A 26,391-nucleotide genomic window follows, 5' to 3' on the forward strand; every position below is an offset into this window, starting at 1 on the left:
TCTATGGGATGTGTGTGACTATCAATGGCTCTACAGGTATATGTGTGTTGGTCTACCACTGGTTCTATGAGATGTATGTGTGTCTATAGCTCTACAGGTGTGTGTGTGTCTACCACTGGTTCTACGGGATGTGTATATATCTATCTATGGCTCTACAGGTGTGTGTGTGTGTCTACCGGTGGTTCGATGGGATATATGTGTGACTATCAATGGCTCTACAGGTGTGTGTGAGTGTGTCTACCACTGGTTCTATGGGATGTGTATATGTCTATCTATGGCTCTACAGGTGTGTGTAAGTGTGTCTACCAGTGGTTCTGTGGGATGTGTGTGTGAATATTAATGGCTCTACAGGTGTGTGTGAGTGTGTCTACCACTGGTTCTACAGATGTTTGTGTCTATTGAGTGGATGCTGAAGGAAAGCAGTGCCAGTGTAAACATCTGAATCTGTGCCACAACATTTCATGGTACCAACAAAGGGAACCAACAGAACGACAAAACAGGAACATAAAGGACAAGCTTGGAAGGAGGAGAGAGGGAAGAGAAGCTAAGGAGTCCAAAGGTAACGTCCAAAGGGCATAAATACAAGAGAGAAGCCTCTGCGCACTGAAAAGAGCTGTGAGGTGGCCTCTGGAGGCAGAAAGGCAGCTGGGAGGGACAGCCTCTCCCAGGGCCAGGGCCTGGAGGGGCAGAAGACCTTTGCTGTTCACCACAAGCTCCTCTGACCTACTTGCCTTGTTATCACGTGCTTGCATTACCTTCGCATCAATTAAAATTTTTGAAAAAGAGCATCTCTAATACTGGCAGACTAACAACCCTGAGCCCAAACTACTGTTCGTCAGCTGGTCTATGGGCTGTGCCTTGAAACTGAGGATATTTCATCACTGTTACTGGGTGGTGGCCACAACCACAGAACAGCCCCCACTTTGCACCGTGACATCGGTGTTTGAGTGCACGCACACTAGGTATGTTAATCTGCAGGAATATTCATTTCCACATTCTGGAAAAAATCCCAAACCATCTAATCCTGGACCCCTCAATACATAACACGACATTCCTTACACATGCCTGAGAGGCTGATATCTTCTAATTTATGCTCTTCCATCCTCTAAAAAAGTGATTTATATCTGGAAGAAAGACTGCTGTGACACCCACCCTGTAATGCAGCCTTATCCTGGGTGCTTTCAGAACTTAATATCCCTCACACATGCGCACATTTGCAAATGCACACGTGTCCAAACCCAATTCACACCAAAGAAGAGTAAGGGACAGCACAACTGTTTCCAGTGACACAAAGGAAAACAGACTCCACATTGCCTGTGCCCCTCCCCTGCACAGGTTATATTTATATCAAACACTTAACACAACTAAATTAATAATTGCGTCCAAAATGCAGCTGCATGTTATGTTGCTTTTTTATGTCAAAAGTAAGCAAAATATTAAAAAGTGACTAATTTAGAAAGCAGCAGTGTGAACTAAAGATCTGGGGACTGGCAAATGAGAGTCCCATTTAAGTTCTCATACCATTGCCGAGCACAGGTTATTAGTCATACTCTCGAGCTAACCAGGTCCTAAAATAAGTGAAAAGAAATACCTTTACATCAGATAAAGAAATGTCCAGAAATGGAAGAATTAAATTCAGCACATTAGAAATAGTCACCTAAAAGATAGCCAGTTAGTGTACACACACGTGCACCTGCAAGCACCGAGAGCGTGACTTCTGCGCTCACCCACCCAGGCTGGCCTTGACGGTGTTCATCTGCTCCCTGCTTGCACCATATTGTGCCAACCAGCTACGACTGAAAAGTTCCTCCACTTTTACTGAGTAACAGCAACAGCCAACGTCACTCACTCTTCTTGGATGGGCCTTGTTGCTTCCCTCTCCTTGCTTCTTCCTTGGATTTAGGAAATTCTGCATTGTGTGTGTGTGTCTGTGTGTGTGTGTGTCTGTGTGTGTGTGTGTGTGTGTGTGTGTGTGTGTGTGTGTGTAAAAAACACACAGACATCTCTGTGTACAAAATGCAGTAGAAATCCATGGTATTCATATACCCTAAAAGGTGCATAGAAAATAAATGCTAAGTAACAATTATGTATCTTCCTTAAGATTGCACATATTCAGGAATAACATACAGTGCTTTTGATGCAATCTTTAGGAAGATCCTTACACAGAATCTTAGAAGCTATCTGTCTTCAAAGAGGGACTATTTCAAACAAGAAACCATACACACGTTAAAAGCACAAATGCACAGCTTGACAAGAACACTTCTATCTCTAACCACAAGAGGGCAAATAATCAATGGCTATTTAACTTCCCTAGGGAAGTAGAGAAATTGGACAATTGATAATTTATCTGGTCATACGCAGCCTAAAAAATATCATTTAGAGGCAGACCTTGGTTTTTGTTTATTCAATATGAACATTTGTAAATCAAAATGTAACGCAGAAGTGAAGCCCTCAACTCAAGGAAGTCAGTGCTTTCATTTCATAAGAAAATGATGCCAACAGAACTGCCGTTTAGAGAAGTCTATTTGTCTGAAAGCTGGCACAATTTTCTTTTCAAAAAATTAAGCACTAATTACATTATAAATTACCATGCTTACATTAAACATTCTCTTCAAAAAAGAGGGAAAAAAAATCAGAAAGCCTCATGAACTACTGAAAAAAATACAATACTGAAATGTACCTGTGATCCTAGGGTTTCATTCTTAACTACCATAAAGTGATATGGTAAAAAATACAGTTTCATGCCTCCTGTCTCAAAGGCCCCATTCACAATCAGACCGGCATAACTTCCCTACAATATACACAGGTGATCTGAGAAGACTAGAGATGGGGAGTTATTCCCAAAAGAGGTTATTCCCTTGGTTCAACTATCAGATAAAGAATACTTTGCATAAAAAATCACAAATATAAGCAAATAAGGTAATTTCTTCTATTTTAAAAAAATAGGAAAAGGAAAAATTTCCGAACAATCCTACTTAGGTCTCAGTTAAGTATAAAAACTACAAATCTGGTGTGGCCCTGCCAAGAGCTCTTTGACAGCAAAGCACTGTGCATACACATTTAAACTATTCCCACACACACACTCAGAAGCACAGACTACGACACACAAATGGGAATTTCAGGTAGAAGGAAGTGATGCAGCTGTTCCCGATGTAGGCTGACAGTCCCAAGCACATCACAGCTGGTGCCTCTTAGAGCTTCTTACGCCGCAGCCAGCTCCCAGGGCTCTCACTCCACTCCAACAACGGGGCCCCAGAGCAACAGGTATGCAACACAGTCCTCTGGACTTTGAAAGGGAAACAACACGCTGTAAAACAAACTACTACCACAGTGGACACAACAGCATTCAAATACATTTGAAAATCACTCCCAGAAGTCACCTGAAGAGGAGACCCACCAGGTTAACTCTGAAAATTCCACAAAGGGAAATACCTGAAAAGTAAATATTCACTCATCCATACTTTTACTATGGCCATTCAAAATGAGACCAGAATTCACATTTAAATGAGCAGTTCACACAGAAGTCATGAAAGCCACATGATGGTCAGAAAGAGCAGACTCAATAAGCGCCTATGCATCTGGGCCGCGCCACTCCTGATGGTCTGCCCCACGTGGCCGCATGGGGCCTCAACCCCTCACCTGGGCAGGGAACGATGAACCCTCCTTCCAGCCTCCCACTCGTCCCCAGAGAAGACAGAGTTCTCCAACCAGAGCCTGGACTCGGGCAGTGGCCCAGCCCCGTGCTGAGTCGTGGAACAGCCACGTCCCAGCAGCTTTGGTGCTAGGTTACCATTTCCATCCCCTCAGGTAGCTCTACACACAGATAGAGGTTTTTCTGATTGTCATCATTTATTTGTACCCTACCCCTTAATATCCCAACAGTACTTGTCTTCCGGGGTTATGGTGAAGACTGACTGAGGTCATAGATGAAAAGCACTTTCTACAGTGACAAGAACATAATAAGTAGCCAAAAAATCTTGGCTGACTTTATTAGTATAATAATGAAAAGCACTTGCTTTTTTAATACTATTTTTAACTACAAAAAACCAGCAACAATGACCTAATACAATGGCTATTATCAAAACACAGAAAACCCAAGGTGGGGAGGCTGTCGGGAAAATGGTGGTAAGAAATGTGCCACTGCTGTGGAGAGCAGTGCGGAAAGCAGCTCCTCAAAAGCCCCTGTCCAACCAGCAACCCCACCATGGGCACACACCGAGGAGAACGGAAAGCAGGGACTCCAGAAGGCGTCCACACGCTGTGTCCTTAGCAGTGCTATTCACACAGCCAAGGGGTGGAAGCAAGCCAGGTTTCCATCAAGGGATGAATGGATTAAAAAAACATAGTATATATGTACAACGGAATATTATTGGGCCTAAAAAAAAAGGTAATTCTGACAATGCTACCACATGGATAAACCTTAAGCACATTACACTACGTGAAAAAGCCAGTCACGAAGGTAACAACTATATGATTCTACTGACACGAGCTTCCTAGAGCAGTCAAACTCACAGACAGAAAGCAGAGTGGTGGCTCCCCAGCAGGGGCTGGGGGAGGCGGCGAGGAGTTATTTAGTGGGACAGAGTTTCAGTTTGGGGAGATGAAGAGTTCTGGAGACGGATGGTGGGGAGGGCTGCACAACAGTGTCCATGTGCTTAATGCCCCGGACTGCCCACTTAAACATGGGAAATGGTATGTTACACATATTTTACAACAACTAAAGAGGGAAAAGGCATGTGTTGTTCCTAACAAATCGAATACCAGAACACTTCACAAATAAGGGCTGCCTGCTGCCCTATTAAAACACTTTTCTTCTTGTTACCTTGAAAAACTGAGCAGCAACTGCCACTCACTGAGCCCCCTCCATGCCCCACAGGACCCTAACAAGTGAGTGGTCATCGCACTCATCTCATGCTGGGGACACCGGCAACTCTGAAGGCTGTCTCCCCTCGCCCCATGCACGGCTACGACTTCACACCCCGCCCTCTCCACAATGCCTGCTGACCCACTGTTCTCCACAAAGCACTCTTTCCCCAAAGAGAACCAGAGACACTGCATGGTACAACAGCTCTGCTCAAACACGAGGGCAATACGCAAGTCAAGTTGGATGAGACTCACCCACACTTCCGTCTGCCCACCCACACTCCTCCCCTGCAAGACGGTGTTTCTGAAATCTCACTCTGCTTCTTTTACATCTCATAAGAGCAGCCATTCATACACACATATGAATCCACTGTAAGCTCCCTGAAGGCAAGAACTACGTGGTCACATTCATGACACCTGGCAGTCTTTGCACAGTTTCTTCCTAATAAATAACGTGGATCCATGGAATGAACATGGGCTGAGCAACGCCTGCATTCAGGAAGACAGTACGCATGTTCCGTGAACACAGAGAACCTCTGCCAGGCACACTATGGAGTCCTTTATCCCAGCACACCAACATGGGGGTAAGGTAAAAATCAATTCCGCTGAACAGAAAGTTTGATCCTAACACCAGGAGGGTCCTGTATGCAAGTTCAACTGGAGAATAAGCACTTAGTGTGCTGACTACATCCACGTGTTGCTGCTGCTCCTCATCAGAAGCAAAGCGCCAGTCAATGCCACACGCAGGCCAGGCTTGGCCACTCACCGCTTGGCTTGATCTCGCGCACGTAGTTGCTGGGGAACCAGCCCGTCCTGCCATTGTGCGTGCCCTCCCACCAGCCTCCTTCCTCCACGCGGGTGACATGGATGACGTCGCCTTTCACAAAGGAGAGCTCATCCTCATTGGTCTGCTGGAAACTGAACTTGGCTCTTACTACGAGTTGATTGTTGCTGTTATCAGTCATGTCCTGAAAAGGGCGGGCAGGGGGAGAAAAATTACACAAAGTACAGACTATTTCCCTATGAAATAATTATATTATATTTAAAGTAAAGAAGCTGAGGTTTCCTGTCCTTCTGTGGGTGGTACCCTGACCACCACCCTTGCCCCAGTCCCCAGAGAAAACCCTTTTACTGGCTTGAAAGGCCTTAGTCTGCCACTATTATGCCTGCATAAACATACCCACATTTCTGTACATACTTCTCTACAACTTACAAAAAATACATTGTGGTCACTTTTCCAGCAGCACTTACAGTTACTTAACTAACTGCATAACATTACACTGTATGCCTGTGCCATGAATTATTTTATCAGCTCTCCACTAATGGATTTTTACATTATTTCCGGCTTTTTTATACTGTAAAACGAGGATGCATTAAAAATACTTGCACATATATCTTCAAACACACTTGTAAATAAGCCCGTACATTAAATTCTGGTCAGAGAACAAGTATATACCTTAATTTTAATACATATTTTTCTAAATTGCTCCCCAAAAAGGTTCTACAAACTTACACCAAGCTACCTTCCCACTAACAGTATCTAAGAGTTATTACTTCTTCAAACTTTCACCAACACTGGATATTGCCAAACACTTTTATGTTTGCTAAACTGATGGGGAAAAATGGTACCTCACTTTAATTTGCATTTTTCTCAGAGACGGACCATATTTTCGGACTTCTGAAAGATGGAAAGAGGAAGGGAGACTGACTATGGGTTTTCTTTTGATCTCCATCCACCCAGGTCTTGGCTCTGGAGAGGCTGGCAACCCAAACCTGCCAACGAGAATAGACCAAAAGAACTCCCCAAGAGAAGCCTGCTGTCGCTGGCCAACAGGGTGGCCCAGCAGATACTAGCAGAAAGCCCACTCCCTGACTCACTCCTCCCACTCAAATCTCTTCACAGCAACACAGAGAGTCTCATCAATGGTCCCCCAGCCACTGACAGCAAGTGACCCACATGCATCACAGCACCCACATGCAGGTGATCCTCCTGCACTACGGCACCCACAGCAACAGGGTAGAATGTCCCCTGGCCCATGGAGCACCAGGTTCTCCCCACACCAGTCACCTCAGCACCCACACCCATGGGGGCAAACAGCCCTGCCTAGCCACACTGGCCTCTCCTGGCACACCACCCACACCTGCAGGAAAGGAGCAAGCTCAGCAGCTCCCCACCCCCACCATCCACAGGAGAAGAGCCAGGTCCAGCACCTCCCCCCACACACATGCACCAGGGAAGACCCAGGCCCAGTATCTCCCCGCCATCTACTCAAAGACAGGAGAAGAGCCAGGTCCAGCACCTCCCACCTCCATCCAGCCACAGGGAACAACCTAGTCCCAGCATTTCTGACACTCACACCGCTTTACTCCTACATCTAGCAGCACCAGGGACCCCATAAGAGCCCCCACCACACAAGGTGGAAGAAGCCAAGCAGAGACCTCCACAAGGACTCTGAAAAGTGAGCTGTCACTGGAACCTCAGCCAACTAACAGAGGCCAGGACCATCACAGAAACCCAATCAGGACTGTGGCCTGCTAGGACAGAAGACTGAAACAGGATCCAGTACCTCCTAGCATACTCTCTGAAGTGTCCAGGACGCAATTCTCATTCTGAACACCAGGAAATCACAGCATGAATGAGGAAAGATATCAACTGAGGCCAACACCAAGAGCAACAAAGCAGGCACTGAATCACTGCAAAGGGCTTTCAGGCAGCCATCATAAAAAGGCTTCAAAATGCAACTACAAATTCTCTTGAAACAGACAAAAAGAAAAATAGAAAACCTCAGAAAAGCAATGGAACTTATAAAATTTACTCAAACGGAATGGAGAAAAAACAGACTGAAAAAAATGAACAGGAACCCAGTGACTTGTTGGAAATAACAAAACATCTAACAGTGTATCATCAGTCCCCGAAGCAGAGTTTGAGAAAGGGGGTGGGGCTGAAAAGTAGTATTAAATATATGGCTGCAAATATCCCAAATTTGTCAAAAGTTGTAAACATATAGATTCAGGAACCTGAGTGAAAACCAAATAGGATAAGCCTAAAAAATTCAGACTAAGTCATATCACAATTAAACTTGTGAAAATTAAAGACAGAAGAAAATCTTAACATTAGGACAGTAAAAAATATCCATGGATATACAAGATCACAAAACATTTACCTCCCATACACCTTTTCTCAGAGATTGAGTGAAAAATGTGCTCCTCCAAAACAGGGGAATTAACCAAAAGAAAAATGAAGATGGAGAGGGGATCAACACCGGTCAGAGGGGGTCTCCACGTGGTAAAGAAGGATTCTCAGCGCCAGCAGCTGTGCTGCGAGGCTGGACAGCAATCCAGAAGGCGTGAAGTGGGGAGGCACATGTTTGAATGTGTAAGAAGAAATCTTAGAAACAGGCAAAAGACTAGCCCTGCAATCTGAAAAGGGTACATATGAGACTAAACAAACAATTACTAATTCCAGAAAACAAAACGCTATTAGGAAAAAAAAGAACAGTCATGGTACACAACACGGCTCTGCTGAGATTATTATTTACCTAGTCATAACAACACATAATGATATCTGCAGCCATGCTTTTTATACTACTTTTCAGCCCTGCCCTGCTTCTCAAAGTCTGCTTCTGGGACTGATGATACCACTGTTAGACGTTCTGTTACTTCCCACGATTCGCTGGGTTTGATCCTGAACACTGACCTAACAGACACCACGAGGAAGCCCGCACCAGGAGGCACTTGTGCAGGTACAGGGCAGAGGCAGAAAGAGTCCTAACCCTTCCTCCACTGTAGGAGTCCACACTAATAACAGTCAAAGTAGCCCTCCCCCCCCCCCCGATATCGTGCATATTCAACTTCATCAAGTACTTTATTTTATCCAGTATTCTGAAATTATCCTAATAATCCGAAACCAGGACATCTTGGAGTGTTGTCTTCACACAAATCCCGCCCTCTCCTCCATTCCCTAAAAGTAGCTATAATTTCATGTAATTTCATATACATTTCATGCATAACTTCATGTACAGTAGAATAAAAGCTTGTTGAGGAGTCAAAGACCCAATTCCTTCTCCAACAGTAACTATCCCCCAGTTCTGTGATCTTGTGTGGATATCCACCTTCTCCAGGCTTCAATGCCCTCATAAAGTACGTCATGCAATGTTAGATGCCAAACATTAGACAATGCCCGTTATATTATATTACACCATATACCATCAATTAAATTATGGTATACCTTCAAGACACGTGCTACTTTCAGTTGTGTTAAAACATTTAAGAAGAAAAAGGACCCAGAATTGATAAAATATGGTATATTAAAGAAGCACAATGTTTTTCACGTTTGTTGTATGGGGAGTTGAAAAGATTTAACAAAGCATATGTAATACATAGTTTCCTGCATGCCTTAGACACACACTTGTGAACTCAGTGATGGGTACCAAAGTAAGATTACTTGACAGTGTCATGCCAATACCAAAAGAGAGCTGGCATCCCCGGTTCCAAGAGGCAGTGGGAGGCCACAGGGAAAGGAAATGCTTTAGGAGCTCAAGTCTTTTCTCCCAGAAATGAAGGTTGACAGAAGCAACAACCTCACAAGCACTGTCCCCAAACTCTGAGGAGTGCGTCGGGAGTTTGAAGTCATACAAACGAGCGGTCACAGCAGATGGAGACTCAGAGCACAGCAGCAACACAAGAAATTTCAGGAGCATCACCAGAAGTTCTCACAAATAAAAACGTGTGATGTTGAACCTCACACACAAGAAAATCCACACCCAAGTCTACAGCCTGGGCCTGCCCACTCGTAATTTAATTATGGAGCTTCTCCTTCTGTGGGTGGGTGGGAGGCACATCACAGAGCAGAGCTGGATAAAGAGCTCAATTCAGCTCATAGTATTGGAAAAGCGGTAGAAATAAATCACCCAAAGAAAGGAACAGTCAGGAACAATGAAGTAGCACCCAAGTTAAACACTGACTTTCTGCACAAACAAAACAGAACAAAACACCAAAACTGTCCAAATCTGCCTGTATGCCGTGCAAGAGATCTGTCCTTGAGCAGAGAAATGAAAGCTCTGCACGTTAAACACAAGAGTATGAGAACCACCAGCAACGGAGAGGGTGGTCAGGTGAGACTTTCTCAAACTGAAAGAGATGCGAGCACAGGAAGCAGTGCGCGAGCACAGGGTTTGAGGCAGCACCCTTAAAGGACTGCTCTTCTCTGGGCATGGGGGTGCTCCACACAACGTCAAGCTAAGCTTCACTATCAATGAGACCACAAAACTGCTGTTCAAGAAGATTAACTTTTTATTACGGGAACTTTCAAACACTTGCAGGAGTAGAGAATAGATAGGGGGGCCACCTTGTGCCTTAAATTATTTTTAACCCAAGAAAATTACCTCAAAGCACTATTCATAAACTACATACAGAAAAGTCTAAGCAAAGAAACAGTCACTCTCCTAGCATAGTAAGACGTGGCATATACTATAAAGCAAATGTATTTCACAGGCCTCCAAAGCTCTGTAGTCTCAGGTTTAGCCTAACCTTTCGAGATTACATATAGAAATGTTAACCTTGCAAAAGACAGGAAACTTTCCCCAGGCTAAAATCTCTGTTGTAAGATATAGAATTGTAACACAGCAAGGTTGCTGGCTCAAGGACAGACAAGTTACTTGATTGATATGTAAAAATGTTGGGAAAATTGCTGTAGGGAAAAACAGTGTTTGCTAAAATCAAGCTTTTGTTGGTGGATCGGCTTAGCCTTTTGCAAATTGCATTATGGAATGTCACTTTGCTTGTTCCACTGATGTTACCAGCCTTTACTGTTAAACTATAATTGGCCATAACCCCACCTATTCTTTTCCTGTAACTTCCTGGTCTGGAGAATAAATGCAGGGTGAGAACCCCAATTCATGGTTAATGTCCCAAGGAAGGAATGCTTCTCTCTTGAGGATTCTGGGAGATTAACCCCTTCAGGGTCTCTCACTGCTCAGAAGAAATGGGCTTTGAGTAATCCTTTTTGCAGTTCCATCACCCAGGGAATAGAGGTTACAAATCTGTGTAAAGCAAAGCAACAGTAAGAGATGCCCTGCCGTGTCCCATGAAAGAGAAGTCATCTCACCAGCAGCCCACCAAATACCAATCACAACCACAAACAGACATAGGTAGGACAGCTTAAGACTTCATTTCTAGTAAACTTAGTATTTGTCTAGCTAATGAAAAATTAATACTACAGTTATTACGATCTCAGTAACTTTTATTATCAACATTACATTTAACTTTATTTTACTTGAAATTATAAATTTTCAATCCAGTCATCCTTTACTCAAACAGAAAAAAAGAAAAAATTAGATGAAAATTGCCATGGTTGAATGGGTAAGACATCAAATATTTCTTTACCCAAAGCATGCTGATTTCTCTTATATTTTTCTCATGTATTTTATAGAGCTAATTTAAAATATGTTTAAAGTGGTTTGTATATTTCTCCTTAATTTGAATCATAATGTTGCCAATGGTACTCTACAAGTTCCTCCAGCACTCAATGTCATGAAGCAGAGAGAATGGCAGTACCTAGACCCACAAGGCCACTGCGAGGACTGTGGAGCAAGGTGCAAAGTGCTGAGAACAGGGCCTGGCACAGGCAGACCCCAGCACGGGGGCACTGCACACAGAACCAGACCCAATACAGCAAGGCTCCTCCAAGAGGACAGCAGAGGGAATCAGCGGGAGTTCAAAGAGCTCAAGAATGCATGAAAATTATACTCCTATGTCTTTCAGTTTTTAACACTGCCTTGTAAATTATACTCAAATTTATTTCCCTCTGCAAAATATAGGAGTACTCCAAAAAGTTTGTGGAAAAATAGATTTAAAAGATACTATGAGTCCTTCCTTGAACTTTGTGAAGTATACCCGTACAGCTCTATGTAAGTTAACTTTTATTTCTTGAGGATTACTATTAGCTTACTTAGCAATATTCTTCCATGTGTTCAAGCAGAGAGAAAGCCACGGTTCCCTAAAGACTCTAGAAGAATCAGGTTCTCTTAAGCCTCACATTATAAAATCATTTTATGTTTTTTTTTTTTTAACATAAAATAACTTTCTAAATGTGGCATGAAAGAGAAGTCATGTCTCTAGCAGCTAATCAAAATAACTGCGACCATCCATCAGCTCTAAAGAGGGCACGTGCCTGCGCACAAGCAGCCAGAGCCTCTGCCTCCTCTCCAACCTTCGCATTCAGTCCGGTATTTAAGCTTTCCCTAGCCTCTCATGTCCACCTCTGCCGTTGCCTCCTGTACCCTGAACATCCATACACAGATCCTTCTTCACCTTCCAGGATCACTGTAAGTTTCTTTCCCCACACCATGAACACCCCCCCATTGTAAGGGATTCTCTCCTTTGTAAACTGCATCTTAACTTAGTAAAGCACTCTAAGTCATGCTTTTATGAAGAGAAAATAGCCACCTTTAGATTCTTTCATTTCAACCATCTCTTCTTTGAACAGCTAAGTACTTTCATATACATATTTCTTATTCTCCTATATTTGTACGTTTGTGCATACCAGATTAACCTAGTTTTTCAAAGGCACTCACTAGCATAGTGTCTGGATGCAGGAATGATGGAGGCAAAGGCAAGCCGTCTGCCACTGTTAAGAGAGGCATGTGCATCTATCTTTCCATACACACTCGAATCCCCCAATCATACACAAATTAACAAAATCTCTCAAACTTACCAAACTTCGATACTGGCCCTGGAACAGTTTTGAAGTCCGACTGTGTGAAGACTGGGATCCAAGGGAATCAAAAGACTTTATTCGATGAGATGAAGGCCGAGCACACACGGAGTCACTTCCCAGTCCAATGTCTGAAAAGGCCATGCACACAGAAAGAGAGGGAGCTTTAACGCCTGATACCACACACCCTTGTCCACACCGGACTTTAAAACTAGGGCAGCACGATGGATGCACCAGAGACCACAACAAAGCAGGCCATTTATGCAGCTAACAAAGAACAAATTCTGCATCCACTACATAAATGACTTGCATTCATTCCCAATTACCTTTCCAGAAATTATCTGGAGATAACTACTTATCGGTTCCTCTCTGGTACAATTTTTCAAAAATTTGTGAAATGCTTCATAACCATTCTTAATATGAGAACAACCAAGGCCCAGTTCTCAACGCCCCACACCTGTGCACCCACAGCTCAATGAGTGCGCGGCGTGCCAGGAAGCAACAAGAGGGACTATGCAACTCAAAGAAAAGAATTATCCGAACAGCAGAGGATGCTCATGTACTTTTTTGGCCAGAGAACACCTTCTGAGGATTGTTTCCTCAAATCGAGGGCAGCACATGCTCAACGTGAAGTGTGGAGAGGATCAAAGTAAACGGACATTGAAGGACTTAGTTCTACTTTCTGGATTCCCTTCATGATCAGACACTCCACTCAGGCCAACCAACAAGTAAATGTTAACAACCCATTTCTTAGAGGTGATTAGATTTTAAAAAAATAAAATAAAACAACAAAAAAAGCCAAGACTGTGCAAAAGTCTTCTAGGGAAATCATTGTTCGAGATCCGGGTAACCTTGCCGAGTCCTAAGGCTGCCCAGGGAGGCTTCTATAAAAGCCCTCTTAAAGTGATGGTCTCCAGGTCCTGGGTTTGTTTGGGTTTTTTTTGGCATATCTGTCTGGATTTGTCCACAGAGTGTCTTACACAATTTTGAACTAGCTGTCAACATTTATAAGTCTGAAGCTATCACAGAAGAACCCAGATTTCCAGCTCTTCTTGGCGTACTTCGGGTATGGTAACACCAGGGGGTTATACTCCCTCCCAGTACAGCTAGGCTCAGAGCTGGGCAGGGGCTGCACCAGGGATCGGAATGATCTCCACAAAATCTGCACAGCACATTTTTTACTTGAGAACAACAGAGCCTTGTGCAACCTCAAACACAAAACCAGTGATAAAGGGCATTTCCTGCAGACTATGCCCACAAGGGCCACCGCCACTGCCCCTGGCCTGCAAAAGAAATCTCAGTACAATGAAGGCATCTAAGGAGATCTATTACTTTCCCATCACCAATCCTTCTGTCCAGTTAAAAGGCAAATATGCATCTAAATGCCTTGAGAACACACATGGCTTTCCTTAAGTGACAGAATTGTTCCAAAAATGCCCGCGGCAACCCTGGAAGCAGCAGCTGCAACTGTCAGTCAATCATTCAAATTTGAAACCTAAAAAGATACCAACATTTCCATCACACCGACTTCAAAAACAAAGAGCAAACAACAAACAGATGAAAAAACTTTTTCATCTGAGAGGGGTCACCCCTATTCTGTAAAAGCTGAAAAGCACCATGTTTAACTCACAACTTCCAGATACTCCTTGTAAAGGACAACGCTACTTATCTTACAGCCAACACATATCCCATGCTATCAAGACCATATGAAGAATGCTTTTGCATAAGGTGAGGGTAAAAAACGATGGCGATGTGCCCAAGAGATATGTGACCCCAGGTCTCTTCTGTAAATCACAGCCCTTCAAACCTGGACTAGTGACAACCACAGGACCAAGTGAGCCTCTGCACCCCTTCTTCCTACTCTGATCTGCTTTTACTACTTAGCATCTCCACTTAAAACGTAAGCAGAGGAAGCATCTCTGCTGAAATCCAAAGTTATCTTTTCTCCCTGTGAGCAGCTTTCAGAGAAGTATTCCATGGGAACAGAGGAGTCAAATTAAGGATTACTTGTACATTTCACCTATCTGTGCTATCCTTTCTTGTCCCTGTCTGCCACAGAGATCTGGGTTAACTAGAAGACCCATCATCCAACACTTGGAGGCATAAATGGACATGCAAGCAGTTCGCAGCCAGACGCCTCACGTGGTTAGGGAACATGCGCCTGCCACACCTCATGCATGATCTCACACAGTACTTCTGCATTACATCCTAGCGTAATCAATCCTAAATATATTTTCCTCTCTACATCACCCACAACTCCACGTAACTCATTTTCTTCCTTATTTCTCTTGGTTCATATTAAAGCTATCATTTTTACAATGTAGGGATAAAGTCAACTTCAATGTCTAATTAATTACCTTTATAAAACTCTACAAATGCTCATTTGCAAAACATCATTAAATGATGCGCCAATTTCAATTATTTATATCCATTTTTGTTTTACTGCCCTTAAAATATTTATTTCCTAGATGCTTTCAGCTGAATGGTCCTAAGAGGTTTGCAATCTTTAACTCTAAGCCAAGCTATGAAAACGCAGCCGCATTCAATCATCTGTGTGAGGTCTCAGCCCTGCTCCCAGTGGTGAGGCCACAGCTGCTGACCAGGGCACAGCAGCCAGGCAGCTCCAGCAGCAGTCACAGCAGTGTGTGCTGAGAGGTGGCACTGAGGCCAGTCTGTGCCACAGAGGAGGACTCTCTGCCCAGTCTTTCCTCCAAACGCACCGAGGTAAATGCACATGGCATAAGGGCCAGACCGAACAGAGAAGAGACCCTGACGAAGAAACTTAAGATGTTTCTGTTTGAAAAAGACATCTCAACTTCCCCCCACAAATCTGAAACTTAAAAGTCTGTAAAGGTAAATAGAAAAAAACTAACTTGAAAACAAAAGAGCCGCTAAAGTTCCTTCTTTCTTGAGCCACACAGCGATCCAAGATAGAACTCTTCAGGGCTCACTGGATGGCGTGGGCCTGCCCTCAGGGAACTTCACGGCTCACGTGCCTTCCTCGGAACCTCATAAAGAACAGCGCCTGCCCTGGCTGTGATCTGAGAGCCCACAAGAGGGGCATGCCGTGTCCCCACTTCCATATACCCCCTTCTCCATTTCAGGAACAACCAGGCTCAGACCATGCAAACAATGTACCTTGGTGCCTGGCCGCCCTCAGGAGACCTGGACAGACAGGTGTTTACTCTGGAGGCCAATCCGCTGGCCCCTCCTTTGTCATGGTCACAGCTCAAAAACATACTGCTCATTAGATATGAGGTTAAATCAGCATAAGCTCAATAAAAACCTAGAGAAAGGTGCATCTAGCTTCAAGACAGCCTGTGCACCTTCCCAGGTGAACAAGACACTTTTCCTCTGCTATAGCTTCAGTGGGAAGTCTCTCTACCACAAAAAGGAAAACACCTCATATCTACCAGAGGACCTAAAGAGGAAAATTCTGTTCTACTAAGGAAAAAAAAAATCACAGCAAAAGGAACAATCAAAAACAAAATGCAACGAAAGCTTATATTTCAAATTCAAAGTGCTCACTTTGCCTTGCTAACAGAAAACCAAGTTTCCTCCCTCTTGTCTTCCCCCCACTCAAGTTCAAAAAAAAAAAGGAGTCTTACCTGCTGTTACTTTATTTAGAGTCACTAAGGAACTGAGGACCTTGTTAAAATTCTGCCCCTGATACAAATCATTTGCATCAAATGTCTGAAAGAAAAAATTAAACAAGTAAAGTTAGCACAGTCTTTCGTTGGGTGCAGGATAAATCCAGTTCTCCCAGCGACATCAGGGTGCACACGTACAGAATTCTCAACCTGAAACCACAAAGAGGAGGCTCTACCTGCCAGAGCAAGGCCAGTGAGCCCAGCTTCGGGCAGGGCCTGGGGGAAGAATTCCCTTATTCAGGAGCAGTTTAAGCCCTTGGCCTTAGACCAGTGTCCTACCCACCAACACCCCACCCCTGCTCCACCCCACCTTTATACCCCGAGGCATGAGCTCTTGCACAGAGTAGAGACTCCTGGCACTGCCTGCTGGCACTCAGCAGATGCTCAGCGGCGGCCCCGCCAGCCTTCTCTCCCTAGATTGAGGCAGAGGCGCTGAGCAAGGCACACAACAGACGTCCCTTCCTAGCCACTGAAAAGGCGCTAAGATGACAGTCAACTCCAAAGCTAACAGCAGCAAAAGAGCACACTGGATATGAGACTTAAAGGAGGAAAGGCAGAAGAAGCGGATTCCAGAAGAGGAGCGGTGAGGCACAGGGGACCCTCCACTCTCAAGGCAGAGCTCTGAGGTCAGGACCAGATGGTCTACGTGCAACCACATTTACTCCAGTCCAGGGCTGTCTAGAGCCTGGGACCACAACAGAGGCAGTCTCATCGTACTAACGGGGACTTCACACCACCTCCTGAGGAGCTGTGAAAGATAACCACAACAGCTGGCCTAGGTACATTACGGCTGGAGTCAACAAAGGTGTGCACACGCACACACACAGACGTGTTCAAACACAGCTCTCATCCCAAATAGCGTCCACAGACTACACAGAGCTTTGGATAACCTCACACGAAAATGATCTCAATCATCAAATCATCTACAACTCTGTCCCAGAAAAATTATAAAATTTCTTTCAGAGGTGCAAATAACAAAAAGGCATATTTAGGTACCAAAACGTATATCATGTTAACATAATTTCACTGAGCCAAAAACCAAAATCGTCCCAGGAACGTGTATCAGCAGATGAGGGTCCCACCTCCTCTCCAGGTTCGTCTGTCACCTCTGCCCTCATCTGGAGCTCTGCCACCCTCTGCTGGGCGGTCCCTCCCTCTCACCAGGCCTCCTTGCAGACCCTGCCAGGAACTCCCCGCTCTTCCTCTTCCTGCCTCCCACCCCCACCCCCTTTCCTGGCCAACTCTTACTCATCTGACTTCCTGACAGGGCTCTGCCTGGATAGCCTTACTCAGCTAGGTCCCCAGCCAGGCTCCCCCAGAACATTTATCACAATAACTTTATGGTCGATGCCTGTGCCCCACCTAGACTGTAAAATCTACTAGAACACACTGTATGTCTCCCAACACCTAGCAAAACAGCTGGCACACAGTGAAAGCTGCATGTGTGATGAACGGATAAATGCACCAACCCATCTGGCCACCCATCCGCAGGAGCTAAATGTGACTATAGGAGTGGAGTTCACACCAAAAGAAGCTAAGTAAAAGATTGCAAATTTGAATAAGTATTGCTGTCTTATTCAAATATCACCTCCAGCTAATAGTCTTTTGTCTATAGTTTTTACAAGAATGAGTTAAGGTAATCATGAGTCAAAATAAATTTTATTTATTATAAATAAACATAAATAAAAAAAGAAAATCTAAAAGTTGAAAAACTACCTCAAGAGGGAAAGCCATCAAACCACTATAAATCAAGAAAGGGGTTGAAAACCTCAGCTCTCTCCTTAAAACCTTAAAAACTCACAAGAAAAAATTAAATGGAACCATTAAAAAAAGGAACAATGTAAATACATCTATATATGAGGGTACTTCAAAAGGTTCATGGAAAAATTGAATTAAGAGATAATACAAACCATCCTATGAACTTTTTGAAGACCCTCGTATGTTTGTTAATATCATTTCTAATATGGATGAAGTGCAAAATATAATTGATTTCATGAAGTCAGATCCTTCCTATAAAAATACTCCTTAGAATAGTCTTTAAAATCACCTTATAATACAGAATTTAATTAATCCACTGTAATATGTTTTATTTAAGAAGAAATTCCAACTCAAATGAGAGTCTCATCTAGGCTGCCCTATCCATCTACATTTTTAAAATGACAAATATGAGTTAAGTTGCATTTATTAAGGTTAAGAGTTAACCTTAACAGGCCTCAGTTTCTTTATATGCAAAATATAAAGTTCCCTTACTTATAAAATGCTTAAGTAGGTGATATTAATGTCTCACAACTCTAAAGATCTAATTCCAGAGCTTGGAAAATTCAAGTCATGGTATTCTACAAAAAGAAATACATATACAAATTTTACTAACCTTCATTGTGGCAAGGCAGCAAGTCACAAAACCCAGAACAACAGGATGCTAAAAACGTGAAGCTTCCTGTTATTCCAGAACTATACATCTTTCTTACTTGGATACCAGGAAGCATGTGATTGGCTGAAACTGCCCACCAATGGGCTTCACCATGACGTCAGGACTGAAGTGAACACACCCCCACTTCTCAGCAGGAAACTGAACAATGAACAGACAACTGCATGCCAGTTAGAGGGAAGAATGCACGTCCCAGGCCAACAAAGCGCTGTGACTGAAGCGCTGCTCTAGAGAAAGATAACAGACGACTTCCTGAAATAGGAATCTACTCAACAAAAAGCAAAAACAGAAGAGTCTTAGTACAGAGAACCATGGTACTACGAAAGTAAGAGGACGGTCTCGTTAGAAATTTTACAGAAACATCAGTACAAAAAATTAATGTGTGTATTTAAGAATTACCAGGAAATTTAACACACTTAGTGTTTCCCTCACACGGCTAGGTGCTTAAGACGAGATGAACGCACAGCCTTCAACAGGACGCACACCACCCTCCAGGCCCTCCCGCCTGAGCTGCCCACAGAGCAGCACGGTCACAGCCCTGGCAAGAGCAAGGTGCACCCAGGAGGGAAGGAAGCAGCAGCCACTGTCCTGGGCCTTTCTTCAGGCAGCTTCTGGAGCAGTGGTTCTCAATACAAGCTGCACATCAGGATCTCCTGGGCACGCTGGAAGAGCAAGATACTCAAGACACCTTCCAGACCAATTAAATTAGAATCTTTAAGGGAGGAACCCAGAAACCAAAATTTTATCACTCTCTAAGTGATTCCAATATGCAGCCAAGGGTGAAAAGCACCTCCCTGGGGAGCAAAGGAAGGTCATTACGAACCCTGTCTGGTGGCAGGCTCACACAGCAGCAGGTACACAACCACCTTGTCATCTTGTCACAAAGCCAGCAGGTACACACTCCCATACAAACTCGTGCTGGGGGAGAATGTGGCTCACAGACACACGGGAGGAAGGATCACTCACCACCCAATACCTTCTAGAATCTATCCATCTGGAAGGAGTATTACAAAAACTCACCCTAGTTTATGTGTAAGTAAATCAAATTATTCTACATTAAGCAGAATAACCCAATACTCCCAAAATATAATTACCCTACCAGTTTTCCACCAAAAAGCCCATAATATTAAATTATTGTTTATTTTTAATATTTAACTTTCAATAGAAGCAATACTACACAAACACCAAACCACATAGAAATCAGGGATAAAAGAGACCCAGAATTCAAAAGTACTGCCTAAAAAGTTTCTAGTGTCTCTTGAAAAAAGACAGGTAAGGCCTCGTGAAGCATCTGATTCTCAGCGACTCACCCTCATGGTGGGGATGAGGGGACAAACACGTACTGTGGGGACACCACCATGACAGGAGGCAGCAACCCACAAGTGCCTCACATCTTCCAGACAGGAAAGGATGCTCTGAACCTGCCTTTCCAAGCCCCAAAATCTCCTGTCAAAACTGACCTACCTGATGACGTCCTGCAGAGGAAAACTTTTTTTTTTTTTAAATACAAAACTACCACTAAGGAGAGAAGAAAAAAAAAAAAAAGTTCCTCAACTGCACTGAACAGACATACAGAACAATCGTGTTACATACATTTCAACCCTCTCATTTTAGAGATGAAAACGAAGCCCAAAAGTAAAATGACTTTTCAACTCTACTCTAAGTCACTAAGATTGGTATTGCTGACTGTTAATCCCATTAATAAAAAAGTACATCTGTTAGACTCCACGTTTTTGCACGGCTCTGCAGAGAGTGCTCCTTAAGAACCTGAATTGCAGCTGGCATTACTTAGGCAAAATATCTTGCCTTACATGAAACACAGACCACATACGATACAATCTGGGCATAAAATAAACAGAGAAATTGTCAGTGGCCACAAGAGTGTCAGAGAGAATCTCAACCACAGGGACAAGGTGCAGGGTAAGGAGGACTTTGACACACTCTGGGGAGGACTGGCTGGAGCCAACCAGCACAGGATCAAGGGCTAGATCCACAAGGCAACGGTATCAGTGATGACCAAGAGCACCATTTCTGACAGATCTCTGAGCATCACTAACACTTAACCCTAACGAAAAGAAAATCTCTCCCCTGACACAAAGCAGAAAAAAACGTCTTCAGTATCTTGTCCACATTCTTGTTACTGGGTGCTGCGGATTGAATGTCCCCTGCGAACTCACTGAAGCTTAAACTGTGTCCCCCCAAATTCCAGGTATTGGAAACTTTGCCCCCACTGTGAGTGTTGAGAAGGTGGGAAATCCTACTGTGATGACTGAATAGTGGGGCTCTGGGGAAGTGATTAGATTGTAGGACCATGCCGTAGTGGATGGATTAATAGTGGTGGCCAAGGGCATGGTTCGGAGGGCTTTAAAAGGAGAGCACGTGAGAGTCTCTTTGCTCCACCATTTTCTGCCATGTGAGATCCCTGCATTTCTATAAAGCCGCCACCACCAAGAAGACCCTCACCAGATGTGTTCTGTGGGCTTTGGACTTCTCAACCTCTGAAACCATAAGCAATAAATTCCATTTTCTTATAAGTCACCCAGTTGCAGGTATTTTGTTAAAAGCAACTGAAACGGACCAATACACTAGGTCTTCACTGAACAAGAAGCTACTGGACTCCTATAAAAAGCTAGATACTAAGTCTCATCCACAAACCTGTGCCATGGAAAACAAGACTGTTTTAGATTAGAAGAGACTTAAGAAGGACCCTGTTTGGGATAAACCATCTACAAATGACATTTGGGAATGAGTGGGGAGATCTGAACACAGACTGGGTATTAAAAGGTGTTCAAAAATCATTACTAAAATTGTTAAGTATGACATTACTCTTTTGGCTATGTCAGAAAAATACCCTTATTTTTGGAAAGATGTATTTTTAAGTATTTAGTGATACAATGTCATGATGAATATAACAGGTTAAAACGTCACATATTCAAAAAAACAAAACGAATTTAAGAAGTTAGGCTTTGGGAATATAAAGACAAAAGGGGGAAGGTCATGGTCTCCCAGCTCAGTAGGAACCTCAGGAGAGGGCGTGGGGCCACGAGCAGCAGCAACACAGGGTCAGGAGTGGCCACATCCTGAAGGGTGAGCAAGAGCTGTCCAGTGAGGGAGGGTGCCCAGACAAGGAAGGCACGGAAACTGCCAAGTCTCTTCTTCCAGCTGTTAATGCTTCTCAGATGAAAGGTGGCTCCAGCATTGCACAGCTTCCTCCACAACCTGGGTTGTCAGGAAGAGAGAACCCTTGCACCTCCGCTATACAGATAAGCCGAGACCACAGTGATAGTTCACCCCGGCTCACAGGAGCCTTCTCTCTCCTAACCCAATGCTCCTTCCCTGACCCCACACAGCTCTCAGTCCAGCTGTGCAAGAACGCACTGCTTGTCTCCAGCCCCCAGCACTGCCAACACAGCACATGTGCAATGCAGGGGCCATCCTTCCATGGTCTATATCAGCAAGAGTCTAACTCTTGCACCAATGGGAAAGGCTTCCATCCATACGCCCCAGCCTTGAGGCAGCTGCCCCAACATGCACTAAATGACCAGCTTCACCTTTCAGGCATGAGAGCCTTGATGGTCCTCACCAACCCAAGATTCATGTCAGGATCACAGATATCGACACAAAAGAGGACAGACAGCCTCCCCGCCTGCACTCTGAGTTCACTCAGGGTTCTGGTGAGCAGTGCTGGCACCCTCACTGTCCTCCACCCTCTCTCTCCTGGCTTCTCTTATTGACAAGAAACAGCTACCTGCCTTGAGACTCCTCAGGCAGACCTGCCAGCCCCCCCTCAACGCTGAACTTCCCAATGCCCTTCGACACCGTGAACTCTCAGAGTGGCAGCCACAGCCAACCTTACCTAAGCCTCTTTCTAATAGGGTGTGAGCGATGCACAATCACGAAGTCACTGGCCACAAAGGTGAACATCAGGAAGCGTGTGAACCTCAGTGGGACTCACGCACAGCAGAGAGAAAGTGCCTGGCCTCAGAGCAGCAGGAAGGGGCACTGCCCCGGAAGACACCACCAGCACCCTTTCTCAAGGTCCTTTACTGGGGACACCGGGCCTCCTGGCAACTGGAAGGGGAAAAAAGTAAACCTCAGACTCAGTGCAGAGGGTCCCACCTCCCCCATACGGAAAGGGTGTATCTCTCCTGCCACTCTAGTGTGGGCCACATGAGCCGCACACCAACTCAGGGGCAACTCGGGGTCAGCAACCACAGGCCACCCACACGCTGCTCTCCTCCAGGTCTCAGGTCCCCATTCCCCCATTACTGTAAGGAAATAATCTAAGTGATTCACTTTCAGAAATAATTCAGGCCCAGCCCAAAAGTTGTCTGACTGGTCCAGCCCATTCCTGGGGGGTCGCTGAATAGATAAAGTTCTCCTTGAGATGGCAACGAGTTACCAGCCCTTCACTGTTTACCTCGAATGGATAAAGTTCTCCTTGAGATGTAACGAGTTACCAGCCTAGTCCTTTTCTGTTCTCTTCATTCCCTAGTGTTTCTCCTTTCACAGGGTTTCAAGCGGGCCTTTTTCACAGACTTGTCCTGAGCCCTCAGACAAAGAAATTTCTTACAAGGGGGTAGTAAATTGGGGTAATCTTAGACACCAACCAGGAAGATCGTGCACCCCACAGTACTCTTGACCTATGACGAGGTGGGGGCAGGGACTTGTTCACTAGGGAATAAATTGCTTGCTACAGCCCTTTTCCATGTGCCTTCCCTTCAGACACCTGAACATTGCAAGGCCATAATCAAAGTCTCGCTTTGCTGTACCTCATGTCTCTGTGTCCATCCTTTGGCCTTGGACGGGGGAGGGCATTTCTCACAATTACAGACTGAAAACAGAGCTCCCTTATGCCTGCAGCCTCCTGGAATAAGCTTTGTAAGGCCCCACACTTACCAATAATTACCACTACGTGGAATGAAGGCCATGGCTTTCTCTACCACCCGTTGTCCAAAGAAAAATAAGAAATTAAATTATTTCAAAGGAAAGAAAAAATGTTCTAAAAATAAGGTTGATGAAAGTATACCCAAAAAGTACAGTTACAAGTAAAGATGTTTTAAAAGAAATATGCCAAATATGGATGTGACAAAATCACCCCAAAAGTAACAACTTCTTTTATCAAAGAAACTTTCCAAATACCAAAAGGATCCTAGCCAAGAATATATCATTCTCTTTGACTCAATCCAAGCAAGGACTGCTATAACCTCCCTAAGTATCAGCATGAGCATCTTTTCTTCAGAGGCATCACCAAACTCAAGGCGTCACACAGGCCACTCATCACAGACAGTGCCGCACCTGTAGACTCAAACTAGCACTCACCGAGAACCGTCACATCAGCTTGCATGACCCATGCTGCTTCACTCTTCCACCTGAAAGTGTGGCTCCCTCTAAATCCCAGCCCCGTGTGCCCACTGTCCTGCTCTTGCAGTACACATAGCCTCTGTTGGGTGAAAAACCTGGAATCATATAATCCAGACAGAGGATTAAAATTATCTTTATAAACAAAAGATAATCACTAATTCAAAGAATATCACCAATCCAGCCAATTCCAAAAGAGCCTATTGAAGATTATAGGCTCTTTTCATTTGGGCTGTTCTTTATTTTCGTTTTTAAAAATACTGGCTAGTCTTGGACATCGTCTTATATGAGATACAATTTGAGGGCAAACTTGACAGAAAATGAAAAAGAGGGTTCCAAACACAAGAATGGCACAGAAGATGACCTGAAGTCTAGAGTCCACCGGACATGGCAGTGTGTTGGACGCTCATGTAACTGGCCACACCAGATCACTTTTGAGGGAGAAGGGAGCGCTATTAAAAATCAGTCTGGGGGCCGGCCCCGTGGCGCACTCAGGAGAGAGCAGCGCTCCCGCCGTGGGTTCGGATCCTATATAGGAATGGCCGGTGCGCTCACTGGCTGAGCGCGGTGCGGGCGACGCCACACCAAGGGTTCCGATCCCCTTACTGGTCACAAAAAGACAAAAAAAAAAATCAATCTGGGACAGCAGACTTCAGTAAAGCAGGACCATCCCACACAAACATGGGTATGTGGCTACCCAAAGTCTCTGAGTCAACAAGGAGAATGGGGCGGTGCCACGGGGAGGGAGCCCCGCCAATGCCAAGCAGCTGGAGCCTGTGCACAAGTCTGCACGGCCATGCACTTCATTGTGTTCCTCACCTGGGAGAGGAGAAGGGAACTAACTAGCCTCCAATGTCACTTCCAGACTCCTCTAACGGTGCAGTGCTTAAAAAGTGACAAGTGACTTTGAAAGAGGGAGAACCAGGTTGAAGAGAGAACAAGGTAGGGGACAAGGTGAGGGGTACGAAGCTCAGAAGCGGGCCATTAAGGACGGAAGGAGAGTAAGAGAACCGAGTTAAAACTCCACAGAAGGTCAGCAAGGCACTACTGGGACGCAGCTGCTCCTCCTGCATGTAGTGCCAGAGAAAGGAGCTCTGACTTCCAGATGACAGGAAGAGAGATGAAGACACTGTGCTGGGCCTACCACGCAAAGAAGGCCCTGCACCCTCTGGAGAGGAAACCCCAAAGGCTAGCCAGGGCACTTACCTTTAGGATCCTGGCACACCCAGGAGGCTAGAGAGGAGGTGCAGATGTCCACACACACAGAAGACTGTGTGCTGCGCAGCACACGAACCGTGGCCTGTCCTCAGATGAAACCAGAGGTTGCTGAGGGTCAGCTTCATTCGACACATCCTCACTGACCATGGGTGGTGTGCTGTGCTCGAGCAGCAGGAAGGTCTGCCCTGGCTTCAAGGAGCTCACAGACTGGTAGCAGAAAGAAAGTGCCTGCACCATGCATTGAAAAGGGCTTCACAGAGCAGGTGACGACTGTGTGTGCTCTCAGTGGATGTATAGACTTCAGAGCAGACAAATGGAAAATGATGGACCCATGCAGATGCAGACGTAAGGCCACCATTGGCACAAGGAACTGTCCTCTGGCCCGGTGTCCCTCCCCTGCTGTCCAGCCTCCAAGCCTGGGGCAGTACTCCTCAGCGCACCCAATACTCTGACTCAGAGACCCACAGAAGAACCAGCCACACGGCCCCAGAAGTGCCACAGCTGATCTTCAGAGACTTTACAATCTGACCAGACCCACTTTCAGTCTTCACATTTGCCACTCCTCTCAAAGTACTCTTTTTCACATATTCCTTATTTTATGGTTACACTGTAATAGCCAAATTTAATAAAGTTTAGTTCCTGAACTAACACCTGCTATAAGGAGGGCTCACTTGTGCACAGGGAAGATGGGGTTTCACTTGTCACCAGTGTCCAACCGGTAAGCTGATGCTATCAGGGTGACCCCACGTGTGTGCATACAGCAACAGCAGCAGGTGCACAGTCACCTTTGCTCCCAAATGCGATACAGAGGATGGGCCAGATGGAGGATGACTTTGTCTTTGCAGAAATATCCACAGGGGTCCTCAGGAAAACCTCAACCAAAAGAATACTGTTGCAAAATGAAGAGGCTTTAACAGTGCAAGTTCTAAAAGCGATGGTGATTTAATCTTGTGTATTCACCCTGAGCAGACTATTCCCTGATTTCCTGTGACTAAACCAGGCTCACGGCAACAGACTGTGTGGCTGCTGTCTATCAATCACTCCTCTTCACGGAGAAGGAGTCTGCAACCCTCCCACTGCTGGGCAGCTGGCCTGGCCACATGACTTCCTCTGACCAATGAGACGTGAGCACAAGTGACAGGCACCAGCTCCAAGCA

General features: G+C 44.8%; 1 protein-coding gene across 7 annotated transcripts in view; it reads right to left on the reverse strand.

Annotated features, from left to right (window-relative positions):
* Positions 1-26,391, reverse strand: part of ARHGEF7 (Rho guanine nucleotide exchange factor 7) — a 158,913-nt gene that overhangs the window by 65,503 nt on the left and 67,019 nt on the right. For 6 of the 7 annotated variants that reach the window (XM_063103169.1, XM_063103168.1, XM_063103174.1 and 3 more), the window contains 3 exons: positions 16,186-16,270; positions 12,578-12,708; positions 5,630-5,831 (listed from right to left, as the gene is read on the reverse strand). In XM_063103169.1, coding sequence (XP_062959239.1) covers positions 5,630-5,831; positions 12,578-12,708; positions 16,186-16,270 — 418 coding nt within the window. The remainder of the gene's footprint in view (positions 1-5,629; positions 5,832-12,577; positions 12,709-16,185; positions 16,271-26,391) is intronic. The other variant, XM_063103173.1, reaches the window with a different exon arrangement.

Source organism: Cynocephalus volans, chromosome 7 (assembly GCF_027409185.1).
Source record: "Cynocephalus volans isolate mCynVol1 chromosome 7, mCynVol1.pri, whole genome shotgun sequence".
In the NCBI taxonomy this organism is placed as follows: Eukaryota; Metazoa; Chordata; class Mammalia; order Dermoptera; family Cynocephalidae; genus Cynocephalus; species Cynocephalus volans.